The sequence below is a fragment of the Sinocyclocheilus grahami genome, unplaced genomic scaffold, assembly GCF_001515645.1.
Source record: "Sinocyclocheilus grahami isolate Dianchi unplaced genomic scaffold, SAMN03320097.WGS_v1.1 scaffold403.1, whole genome shotgun sequence".
NCBI lineage: Eukaryota > Metazoa > Chordata > Actinopteri > Cypriniformes > Cyprinidae > Sinocyclocheilus > Sinocyclocheilus grahami.
In genome coordinates, this window is record NW_015505582.1 from 72,338 (window position 1) to 85,733 (window position 13,396).

The 13,396-nt window shown below is 36.9% G+C and overlaps 1 protein-coding gene across 1 annotated transcript in view; it reads left to right on the forward strand.

Annotated features, from left to right (window-relative positions):
* LOC107550623 (dmX-like protein 2) overlaps nucleotides 1–13,396 on the forward strand; it is a 78,680-nt gene that overhangs the window by 6,946 nt on the left and 58,338 nt on the right. Inside the window, exons 2-4 of the mRNA XM_016231950.1 lie at nucleotides 10,465–10,590; nucleotides 12,908–12,979; nucleotides 13,243–13,321. Of these exons, the coding sequence (XP_016087436.1) occupies nucleotides 10,465–10,590; nucleotides 12,908–12,979; nucleotides 13,243–13,321 (277 nt within the window). The remainder of the gene's footprint in view (nucleotides 1–10,464; nucleotides 10,591–12,907; nucleotides 12,980–13,242; nucleotides 13,322–13,396) is intronic.

Sequence of the window (13,396 nt, forward strand, 5' to 3'; positions counted from 1 at the left end):
TGATATTGAAAGCCGCTTGTCCAACACAATATTCGAAAACCCCCCACCCCCACGCCATGTTCCATATAAGATATTTGGTCCCACTTTATATTAAGTGTCTTTAAATACTATTTACTTAATAATAAAATGATAAATTGTTAGGTACGATGTACCTGTTGTGTTCATGTTGAATTGTTACGGGTAAGGTTAGGGACGGGGTTGGTGGTCAGATTAAGTTTAAGGGGAAGAGGTAGGCTCAACAGAGTAATTAGAGATGTAACTACAGAAATTAATTAGAGATGTAATTACAGGATTGTTTTTTCAAATATAAGTACAATATAAAAACTTGTATGCATGCACCCAATAAGTCCATTGTATCAATTTATGTTTTCAACAGTGATAATACTAATTAGATATATTTTGAAAGGATCATATGAATACAAAAGTAATGGCTGCTGAAAATTCAGCTTTGCCATCACAGGAACGTTATATTTTTAAATATATCCACATAGACAACGGATATTTTCAATTGTAATAACACTTCAGAATATTACTGTTTTTACTGTATTGCTTATCAAATAAATGCAGTCATAGTGAGCATAAGAAACCTCTTTCAAAAACATTAAATAATCCTAATTATTTCAAATGTTTGATCGGTGATGCATATGCAATTAATTGTGATTAATTAATCATGATGTCAGTTTTTACTAAGAAAAGTTCACAAATTAAAATATTTGAAAGACATTATATTATCATAGTGGATTAGTAAAGCATTGCATAGCTAAATAGCTTCAGAAGACTTTGGGCTTGTGAGAGCTGTCAGTCTCACTTTCTGGGTGTCTGTCAAGCCTTTTGCCTTTTTCGCTTCCTGCTTACTGCATCCGCATGACAGTTTCACACAATACAGTAAACCCACAGACTGCCAAAGGAGGAACATATTAGTTTATCATTTCATTTATCTTTTGCTGTCATACAGGAAGGCATGGTGTTTTTGGGCCCGTGAAGTGGTGGGCTGTAGTGCGTGTTTGTGTAGAAATGCTAGCTGTCATTGGACATGGCATAAAAATACACCCCAGCACGGTGTGTCTGAATATGTTATGGTCACGCCATACTCAAGACTGACACACACTTTCAGTTCTGTAGACGCCTCATCCCGGGACCTGCTGGGATTAGCCAGCGGGAGTGGGGGGGTGGATCAAAGCACTAGAGGTGCCTTTGGGTTTTATTTGAGTGCTGTAACCTCACTGGAATATGATTTCATTAATAGTTGCAACATTCAAAGATGCTTGAAATATTTTATATGCAAGAATATTGCTTATGCCTGCCAGTAAACATGAGCTGATGTTTATCGCTTAACTTATGACGCGTCTCAACAAGCAGCCGTGCTTCCTGGTTCTTTAGACAAACAGCTTGTGGAAATGAGCAGCATTATTATCTATGGTCTGCTGAAGGAAAAGTTTCCCAAAATGAAAATTCTGTTATAAATTACTCACTCTCATGTCATTTCAATCTTATAAGAAGTTTGTTTATCACCGCAATACAAATGAAGATATTTTTAATGGAACTCTGAAAGATTTCTGTCCCTTAATTAAAAGTCCATTCCACCATCAACTATTGTTAAAGTAATCTAGACTCAAGTGCTTTCATTCAAGTCACAATGGCTTTTTATGATAAACAGATTTAACCCTATAAAACCTGACATATGAAATAATAGTCTCTTTTTATGTAACATTTTGTTGAACGTTTAGACAAACTATTTTAAACCGTCTAAAACAAAGGCAGTTGCTGATATTTATATGACCAAAAAGTAAGAAAAGCTTGTAATGTAAATCAATAAAATCTTTATAACAGTAAAGTAGACTACTTGCATAAAATGCATATAAATATCAGTTGTCATTCTATATATCCAAATAATATGTCTTAGTAAGATGTAATGTTGTCACGGTACCAAAATTTCAGTATCCGGTACCAATACCAGTGAAAATCCACGGTTCTCGGTACCAATTTCAGTACCAAAGCAAAACACAAAAACATGCTAATTAAAAAATTTTACTACTTTCATTTAATCTAAAACTGTGTACATATTTACAACCTTTTAAAACCTTCTAGAGTTATTTAGCCAAGAATAGGCTTGCCGCGATAGACGGTGATACCGGTGTTAAGCCGCAACAACGGTTACGTCACTTGCCCACCGCATCTCCGAACCCCACCGTCGTTTAGATTTTTTTATAGTAATAAAAATAATTTAGTTCAGTAAAAGAACAGACACTACAATTAAAAACTGATCTCGGCTGCTCAATGCAGTTGAACGACAGTTGCATCACAGATCAGATTTCATTTCTCCAGTGAGGAGAGTGAGTCGAGCGGACTGACAAGAAGAGTGAGGTGAGACAGACAAGATGATCGCGGATGATTTGGTTTCGAAACGAAACACAAAAGCACCTGTTTGGCAATATTTTGGATTTTGAAAAGCCGGTTGACTTTTACCATTTATCTAAGGTGATTTTGGTAGTTTTCTTAAACGTTCGTTTCTTATTTAATTGGTTCCACATTGTTTGCTGATTTTTACTTTATTTAAACTTTCCATATGCAATTTTTCATTCTGGTAGCACGTGAAGGCAGCATCAGTGAAACCAGGCAGAGACAATGATAGCTTTAGCAACATTAGCCTTACAGAGATCAAAGGAGCTCTTTTGGAAAACAAAATATGACGCGTGATGCTTACTTTGTCTGGAGCTGACGTTCGCGCACAAAGCGTTGGTATCGATCCCTCTTTCAGAAGCAATCTTTGAATAACTCCAGCGCTGAACTGACCCTCGTTTGTGAGGCAGTCTGGCGTAAAATGATTAGCACAAACATATAGGGCTTTTCCGTTTTTTTTCCCAGGACATTTCCTTCGAAAATGTAATTTAACCACCATGTCCTTAGTGGTCTATGGAGACTCCTATGTTCATTGGTGCATCCTAAAACACAACACTTTGTAATGCCTCTTTGGTGCTGACATTGTACCTCCAGCAGCTACAGCAAGAAAACAGTAGTGATGGTCTGCTGCTACTCACTCAGGGCAGGGTCTATGATAATACTTTACTTCTGATAAAGTTGCAACTAATATAGATTTGTGTCTCAGTTCTATATAAGCAAATGAGAAATGTTTTTACACACACATGCAATGGAAGGCATGTACTGTATATCAGATGAAGGTTTCAGCTGTCACACTGTATTGAAAGTGTAATATCACATTAGAATGAGACTGGTTTGATTGAAAAAAAAATAATAATAAAAACACTAACCAAATTTGTCTGTACAAAATGATGTAATTCAATTTTACTTGCAGTAAAGCAAAAAAGTAAGCCTGGTTAGTTTGACTTGTTGATACCAGGAAGACACATGAAATAGGTAACACCATAAAGCATAAAGCAAAGAGCAAATTGTACCAACATTTAATTTTGTTTGTAGTGCATAACCAGAAAGCAGTCCCATCACAAAAGGAGTTAGTGCTAGTTTATCTGCTCTTGTTTGTAGACTGATGAGCTATCTGAGCTCAGTATATGGTGTAGTAAAGCTGATACTTTACAAATGAAGGTCATTTAGTATTTAAACAGTGCTGGTAATGTTTGTTAGTAGCTGCTTAACGGACTGTGGAACAGCCCTTTATGAGCTTAAACCGTTCGGTGGGACTAGTCTTGATCTCTGAAGGGTATTACAATCACTGCACACATGTCGGATCACGAATGCTGACAGGCATGCAGAGCCAAATTGGGCAGGATGAGTCAAGTTGTCTTCTCCCAGAGGATCATGTTCTCTAAGATTGATGAATGATGTCTTGCTCTGGTTGTGTTCAGTCTCACAGTGCAGAGGGACATAAATGATAGTCTACTGCACTCAACACACACACACACATTGTCTGGAATGATACAGGTACACATATTTGTTACATGTTTTGGTTCTGATATCTTTTTGTTTTACAAGTGTTTTCTCGATTTCTGAGTTAGATTCACTTCGATTCAGTTCAGTTTAGTCTAGTTGAGTTCATTCAGATTATTTGAGTTCAGCCTAGCTGATTCAAATTTAGTTGAAGTTGGATAGAATAGTTAAGTTAATAGTTAAGTTTAGCTTAATATTTGAGTGAGTTTGAATTGAGTTAACAGGGCTCGCAAAATTTCAAAATCCCTGTTGGCCCTTTGGCAGGCACTCCTTAGATTTTGGTAGCACAAGATGAATTTAACTAGCCCCACCCCAAACCCTGGGGAACCCTGTATTTAGTTTGCGCAACGCTGACCTCATACGCCATGCTCCCGGAACTGCTTCTGTGTACGACTGCTGGCACAAGCTAGATTAAAGTGTTTATTATGTTTTGAATATGGATATTTGTCTTACAAAAACGCATCGATTCGCTACAGGAGGCCTTTGTTTCACCCCCCCGGAGCCGTGTGAGACGCTTTTTATTTAACTTCTTTTGGACTGAAGCAATGCAACATCCGCTGACTGCAATGATAGAGCTTGAAAGATCAAAGACAATTTTTAATATAACTACGACTGGATTCGTCTGAAAGAAGAAAGTCATATACACCTAGGATGCCTAGGTGGTTAGTAAAATGCAGCCTAATTTTCATTTTTGGGTGAACTAACCCTTTAATTACTCACCCTCATGTCGTTCTAAACCCGTAAGACCTCCTTTCATCTTCGGAACACAAATTAAGATATTTTTGATTAATTCTGAGCGCTCTCTGACCCTCCCATAGACAGCAATGTAATTACCACAATCAAGGTCCAGAAACGTAGCAAGGAGATTGATAAAATAATCCATGTGACATCAGGTGTTCAACCGTAATTTTACGAAGCTACAAAAATAATGACTTTATTCAACAATTTGTGTCCTCCACGTCACCCTGGTGACAGTTTGGAGACTATCCACTGAACATAAACATCGTATGCTATTCTTGTGTTAGCTGCGTCACGTGGAAACAGAACAGCAGAACAGCATTCGCTGTTTTTACGTTCAGTGAATACTCTCCAAAATGTCACCAGGGTCACGCAGAGACGACGAATTGTTGAATAAAGTCGTTATTTCTGTTTTCTTGGCACGGAGGAGACAAATCTTTGCATACAAAAAGTATTCTCGTAGCTTCGTAAAATTACGGTTGAACCCCTGATATCACATGGATTATTTTAATCGATCTCCTTGCTACGTTTCTGGACCTTGATCGTGGTAATTGCATTGCTTTCTATGGGAGGGTCAGAGAGCTCTCAGAATTCATCAAAAATATCTTAATTTGTGTTCCGAAGATGAACGGAGGTCTAACGGGTTTAGAATGACATGAAGGTCATTAATGACAGAATTTTCATTTTTGGGTGAACTAACCCTTTAAATTAAAAACTAGCTTACTTTGAGTCTACTTGTAAACAAACAAACGTTTATTCATTCTTGAGTTCTAACAAACATGTAGAATGCATTTCATTCCCTATTTATGGTATGAAATGAATATCGTGATAAATATCAATATCGACTGGTGAATGAATGAACTGATTAGACTATTTTTACAAGAACAATACAAAAAACTGTAAACTACAAACAGCCATAACAACGATATTGGATAAGATAACCAACTGGTTAATAGCGGAATCTAATTGGAATTATGCATTCATATGGCATTATAATTTGTCTGTATTCTGTATGCACACCTCATAGTAATATGTGTGTTTGCCCAGTTGAGTCTATAATGGGAATGAGTGTCATTTTGAGCTTGTTTGCGTCCAGTGCCTCTCTTCCCATTAATAAGTCATATAGAGGATGAGAACACACACACTGCTCAGAACAACAGGTGCAGTGTTTGCCTCTTCAGTCTGGACTGATTAATGGCTTGTGGCAACCTGTGTTCGTGTGTGTTCATGATGTACCAGAATATAGAATACAGAATAAGGCATTGTTCAAAATTGGATACGTATGTACTGTATTCTACATACCGCCCAGCACTATCCCAAATGTTGCCTACTTTTCTGCTACACACTCAAAAGTAGGCTATATATTTTTAAAGGAATAGTATAAACAGATGAATTGGGATGCAAAAGTAGTCACATTAGACATATAATGTTGAGTGCATTGCCTTGTGGGTCACACTAATCGGGGTAGTGTGTTCTGTTGTGCACTGTACATTTTGACATTTGTAGCAGATAATCCATATATTTTATGTATAGAACAATTTCTAAATTTCTGCAATAACATTGAGTAGTGTTGTGCTAATCCAAACATGACCAAAAATGCTGAACTGAGCATGTGCGTTTTGTATTTTTATCATAACAAGGAATTGTCACAACACATTGTGTTTAGATGGTATAATTACAGTATCAATGTAAATGTTATGTCTGTGTGTAAATATGACCCTTCTGAATCGTTACTCTTTTTCAGTTGTCTTATGTCACACATTGCTAAAGCAGTTTCACTTGAACCGCAGCCAAAATAAAAACAACAAAACTCGAAAGTGAACATTAAAAGGGGCATATTAAAAACAATTAAACTACAAAATAAGGAAGAGAAAATTCAGTTCCCCATTTTTTTTTGATGATTCCCAGTCGGGCATTCAGAATTTTAGGTTTTTTTTTTTTTAAAGAAGTATTTTATGGTCACCAAGGCTGTATTAATTTGATCAAAAATACAGTAAATTAGTAATAATTTTTTATTCTATTTTAATATTTTTTTAAATGTAATTTATTCCTGTGATTCATGTTTTCGGAAGAAAGAAAGAAACATTCATTTTCAGACAGTTTAATATTTTTGTCTTTACAAATGAAGGTCATTTAGTATTTAAACAGTGCTGGTAATGTTTGTTAGTAGCTGCTTAACGGACTGTGGAACAGCCCTTTATGAGCTTAAACCGTTCGGTGGGACTAGTCTTGATCTCTGAAGGGTATTACAATCACTGCACACATGTCGGATCACGAATGCTGACAGGCATGCAGAGCCAAATTGGGCAGGATGAGTCAAGTTGTCTTCTCCCAGAGGATCATGTTCTCTAAGATTGATGAATGATGTCTTGCTCTGGTTGTGTTCAGTCTCACAGTGCAGAGGGACATAAATGATAGTCTACTGCACTCAACACACACACACACATTGTCTGGAATGATACAGGTACACATATTTGTTACATGTTTTGGTTCTGATATCTTTTTGTTTTACAAGTGTTTTCTCGATTTCTGAGTTAGATTCACTTCGATTCAGTTCAGTTTAGTCTAGTTGAGTTCATTCAGATTATTTGAGTTCAGCCTAGCTGATTCAAATTTAGTTGAAGTTGGATAGAATAGTTAAGTTAATAGTTAAGTTTAGCTTAATATTTGAGTGAGTTTGAATTGAGTTAACAGGGCTCGCAAAATTTCAAAATCCCTGTTGGCCCTTTGGCAGGCACTCCTTAGATTTTGGTAGCACAAGATGAATTTAACTAGCCCCACCCCAAACCCTGGGGAACCCTGTATTTAGTTTGCGCAACGCTGACCTCATACGCCATGCTCCCGGAACTGCTTCTGTGTACGACTGCTGGCACAAGCTAGATTAAAGTGTTTATTATGTTTTGAATATGGATATTTGTCTTACAAAAACGCATCGATTCGCTACAGGAGGCCTTTGTTTCACCCCCCCGGAGCCGTGTGAGACGCTTTTTATTTAACTTCTTTTGGACTGAAGCAATGCAACATCCGCTGACTGCAATGATAGAGCTTGAAAGATCAAAGACAATTTTTAATATAACTACGACTGGATTCGTCTGAAAGAAGAAAGTCATATACACCTAGGATGCCTAGGTGGTTAGTAAAATGCAGCCTAATTTTCATTTTTGGGTGAACTAACCCTTTAATTACTCACCCTCATGTCGTTCTAAACCCGTAAGACCTCCTTTCATCTTCGGAACACAAATTAAGATATTTTTGATTAATTCTGAGCGCTCTCTGACCCTCCCATAGACAGCAATGTAATTACCACAATCAAGGTCCAGAAACGTAGCAAGGAGATTGATAAAATAATCCATGTGACATCAGGTGTTCAACCGTAATTTTACGAAGCTACAAAAATAATGACTTTATTCAACAATTTGTGTCCTCCACGTCACCCTGGTGACAGTTTGGAGACTATCCACTGAACATAAACATCGTATGCTATTCTTGTGTTAGCTGCGTCACGTGGAAACAGAACAGCAGAACAGCATTCGCTGTTTTTACGTTCAGTGAATACTCTCCAAAATGTCACCAGGGTCACGCAGAGACGACGAATTGTTGAATAAAGTCGTTATTTCTGTTTTCTTGGCACGGAGGAGACAAATCTTTGCATACAAAAAGTATTCTCGTAGCTTCGTAAAATTACGGTTGAACCCCTGCGGAAACAGAACAGCAGAACAGCATTCGCTGTTTTTACGTTCAGTGAATACTCTCCAAAATGTCACCAGGGTCACGCAGAGACGACGAATTGTTGAATAAAGTCGTTATTTTTGTTTTCTTGGCACGGAGGAGACAAATCTTTGCATACAAAAAGTATTCTCGTAGCTTCGTAAAATTACGGTTGAACCCCTGATGTCACATGGATTATTTTAATCGATCTCCTTGCTACGTTTCTGGACCTTGATCGTGGTAATTGCATTGCTTTCTATGGGAGGGTCAGAGAGCTCTCAGAATTCATCAAAAATATCTTAATTTGTGTTCCGAAGATGAACGGAGGTCTAACGGGTTTAGAATGACATGAAGGTCATTAATGACAGAATTTTCATTTTTGGGTGAACTAACCCTTTAAATTAAAAACTAGCTTACTTTGAGTCTACTTGTAAACAAACAAACGTTTATTCATTCTTGAGTTCTAACAAACATGTAGAATGCATTTCATTCCCTATTTATGGTATGAAATGAATATCGTGATAAATATCAATATCGACTGGTGAATGAATGAACTGATTAGACTATTTTTACAAGAACAATACAAAAAACTGTAAACTACAAACAGCCATAACAACGATATTGGATAAGATAACCAACTGGTTAATAGCGGAATCTAATTGGAATTATGCATTCATATGGCATTATAATTTGTCTGTATTCTGTATGCACACCTCATAGTAATATGTGTGTTTGCCCAGTTGAGTCTATAATGGGAATGAGTGTCATTTTGAGCTTGTTTGCGTCCAGTGCCTCTCTTCCCATTAATAAGTCATATAGAGGATGAGAACACACACACTGCTCAGAACAACAGGTGCAGTGTTTGCCTCTTCAGTCTGGACTGATTAATGGCTTGTGGCAACCTGTGTTCGTGTGTGTTCATGATGTACCAGAATATAGAATACAGAATAAGGCATTGTTCAAAATTGGATACGTATGTACTGTATTCTACATACCGCCCAGCACTATCCCAAATGTTGCCTACTTTTCTGCTACACACTCAAAAGTAGGCTATATATTTTTAAAGGAATAGTATAAACAGATGAATTGGGATGCAAAAGTAGTCACATTAGACATATAATGTTGAGTGCATTGCCTTGTGGGTCACACTAATCGGGGTAGTGTGTTCTGTTGTGCACTGTACATTTTGACATTTGTAGCAGATAATCCATATATTTTATGTATAGAACAATTTCTAAATTTCTGCAATAACATTGAGTAGTGTTGTGCTAATCCAAACATGACCAAAAATGCTGAACTGAGCATGTGCGTTTTGTATTTTTATCATAACAAGGAATTGTCACAACACATTGTGTTTAGATGGTATAATTACAGTATCAATGTAAATGTTATGTAAGTGTGTGAATATGACCCTTCTGAATCGTTACTCTTTCTCAGTTGTCTTATGACACACATTGCTAAAGCAGTTTCACTTGAACCGCAGCCAAAATAAAAACAACAAAACTCGAAAGTGAACATTAAAAGGGGCATATTAAAAACAATTAAACTACAAAATAAGGAAGAGAAAATTCAGTTCCCCATTTTTTTTTGATGATTCCCAGTCGGGCATTCAGAATTTTAGGTTTTTTTTTTTTTAAAGAAGTATTTTATGGTCACCAAGGCTGTATTAATTTGATCAAAAATACAGTAAATTAGTAATAATTTTTTATTCTATTTTAATATTTTTTTAAATGTAATTTATTCCTGTGATTCATGTTTTCGGAAGAAAGAAAGAAACATTCATTTTCAGACAGTTTAATATTTTTGTTGAATCTGTCACACTTTTCTTTGATGAATAGAAAAAAGTCTGTCTGTCTCCCTTTGTTTATGAAAGATAATCAGTACTGTTCATGCAAAAGTCTACATACAATTATATACTCATTTATAGTCATATGTCAATCTTAAATTGTTGGTACAGTATTACAGTACTTTACAGAATAAATAAAGTGTACATTTATGTCAATCATATTCAGTAAATTTAATTGCGTGCATGTAGAATCATAATCGGAATAATTGATAAATGTTAAACTTCTTCAACAAGAACAGAGTTTAATTGAGTGATTTCTGTTTCTTTAGGCCTATGGCTCAGGCTGTGATATCGTGATCCTTGCAAGTGATTTTGAGTGTGTTCAAATTATTCCTGGAGCTCAGAATGGAAACATCCAGGTGGGCTGTGTGGAGTGCTCTCAGCAGCTCGGCCGGGTAAGACTATACTACACTTCTTACATTTACATTAATGCTTAGTGCATACCTTTAATACAAAGCACTGAACAAATGAGAAATACTGTAACAAAAACAATCCATCCTAGTGAATACAGTTATACTGGAATATAATGTTTTCAAGTCAACCACGCCTACCTAAAACGTCTCGTTCTAACACGCCCCCACATGTCTAAGAAGATTTGCATAACGCCGCCCAAATGTTCACGCAAAGAAAGAAGGCATAACTTTTATTCTTGCTGTAGTATTGTTGTTGTTGCCGCCGCCGCCGCCATGTCGTGAAGGCGCTGTGTGTTTCGTTGTGAAAGCGAAATCACTTTGTTTGGCCTTCCAAAAGAGGACGATATCTGCTTCGTCATGCCTGGAGCTGATCCGTGCTGGTCGCTGAGGAAATACATAATCTTCGCGCTGTGGATTGCCGGATCGGCTTTCACCGTGGATGAAGCGGAGTCCAGCCCGGGGTCGTCACATGTGGTTGCCGCAAGCCCGCCTGCCTCTGCTCACTCTAGGCCTCCGCTCACTCAAGCCGGCCTCCGCTCATCCTAAGCCTCCAGCCTCCGCTCACTCTAGCCCACCGTGTGTGACGCTGTGTTTCGTTACTACTTTGTTTGGCCTTCCAAAAGAGGACACGATTAGAAATCAGTGGTTAAATTGTATTTACAACACTGTTCCAGAACAGTTCAACCCAAATATTCCGATGTGTCCAGCACATTTTATGGAGGACTGTTTCCTGATCCTGGTAGAGTAGACTACAATGCCGGCTGTTCTGACTCACAGACTGTAAGTACGCTTTTTTATATTTAAAGAATTTTCCACTGATGATTCAAACGTGAGTTTTGAGCAGTGTAGAGTAGCGTTTGTAGTTTTGTCATTTCTCTGATCACAAATGCATACATGGTTTTATGTTTACGCGGCGCGATGCAATGCGACGCGTAAAAAGAGAGTATAAATCATTATAATCCGTAATTATGTCCCCACTGGATGCAACAAATGCCTAGTTTATAATGGGTTTTAATGTTTTTGTCTCGTCGCTCCGGCCGGGACAAGGCATCACAATATGGCAAGGGGCGTAGCATTTCCGTCACACGCTTGAGGTATTCGGCCAATCACAACGCACTGGATAGCTGGCCAATCAGAGCACACCTCGTCAATGTTGCAGCACTAACTTGTCTGTAAACCATGTTTTTGGTCTGCCTAGTTTTTAATGACAGCATAATGAGACAACAATTTTTTTCTTTGAAACTTTGAAGGACTTACTTAAGATAGACCCCCCCAAAAAATTCACAATTTTATCACAATTACATTTAAATAGTCTTTAATACAGTTTTTTTTAAGTTTAATTTGATAAAATGTTTGTATTTATTGTATTTGTTGAATCTGTATCTGCCACATAGCCTGTGATTCTTACATTGGAATAAATGTACATACATCAATCAAAATATTCCTGAAATATAAATAACAAAAAAAGCATAGACAGTGCTACTGTAAAGAAATAGTTCTGTAACGTAGTTCAATTATGAAACAAATCAACACTACGTAAGGTCAAAACATTATGTTGTACAGTACCAAACACTTAAACTGAGTACGCATTACAAGTGATGATGACTAGAGTAGACATTACTAAACCAAAATATCAGCTTTTGATTCAGCCAAATTGAAATTATTAGCTGGCCAATTAACAGAAGTGCTCTTGCTTATTTCAAAATATACCAACAAACATGTAAATCGGTGATGAACATTTTGATTATGAGTAAATGTTGTATAAATGTTAATTTAAGTTTTGCAGTCTTGTAGTATATAGTCAGATATTATACCAATTGCTATCATTTAGATGCTGCATCATTAGCTTCACCAAATGGAGTTGCACTTGGGCCATCTGTTCTAGATGGACAAAAAGAAAGTCCTGCCCAGGCTGGTTGGAGTTCTTTATCTAAAAGAGCAGTATTTGGACAGCTCCACACGATTTGGGGGAGTCGACTTGCAAATTGTTTTTAAGCCTGGGATGGAAGAGAGAAATGTAGCAAAACATATAAAATATACTGTATGTCTGTTGCAGTCACATTCCAGACACAGGCATCAGTCACTGATGAGTAGACATTATGTGCTTGTGGATCTGATAAGCCACAACTCACTCCTGACAGTACGAACATGGATAAATGAAAAGATATATCCAGTTATCTTCACTGATTGTGTTTTTGACATGATTTTGTGTTCACAGTTTCTCCTTTCTAATGGTGGAACTGCTCTTTTATGATTATGTTCATTACAAATAATTTGTAAATAATGATTTATTTTGTAGATTGCTGCGTCTTATGGAAATACCGTTTGTATTTTTGAACCGATTGCTTCCAACCCAAATAAACGTCACAAGGTGAGTTTTGCACTGGAGGACAGTGGATCTTCGATCAGAGAGACAATGATAATAAAGATTACTATGGACATTTTGACATCTTTAGTAATTTACCCAAATATATATGCTATCTATATTTTCTTGAGAACACTTAACTGAATCTGAATAGTCATGTTTTACCAAAAATTCTTTATTAAGTATTTTTAAGAATTATTCATCATTGATGTAATTTAATTATTTAGTATAAAAAAAATATTTATTTAAATTATTTTAATTTTTTAAAGCAACTGAATTACCAATGGCAGAAGACTGGTCAGTTCTTTCTCAATGCTATAACCTACAATCTGGCCTGGGACCCCCAAGGTTTGTTTGAAATATACACTTTGTCAGTGAATGAACTAAATATTCATTCACTGCCCCCCCCCCCCCCCCCCCCCC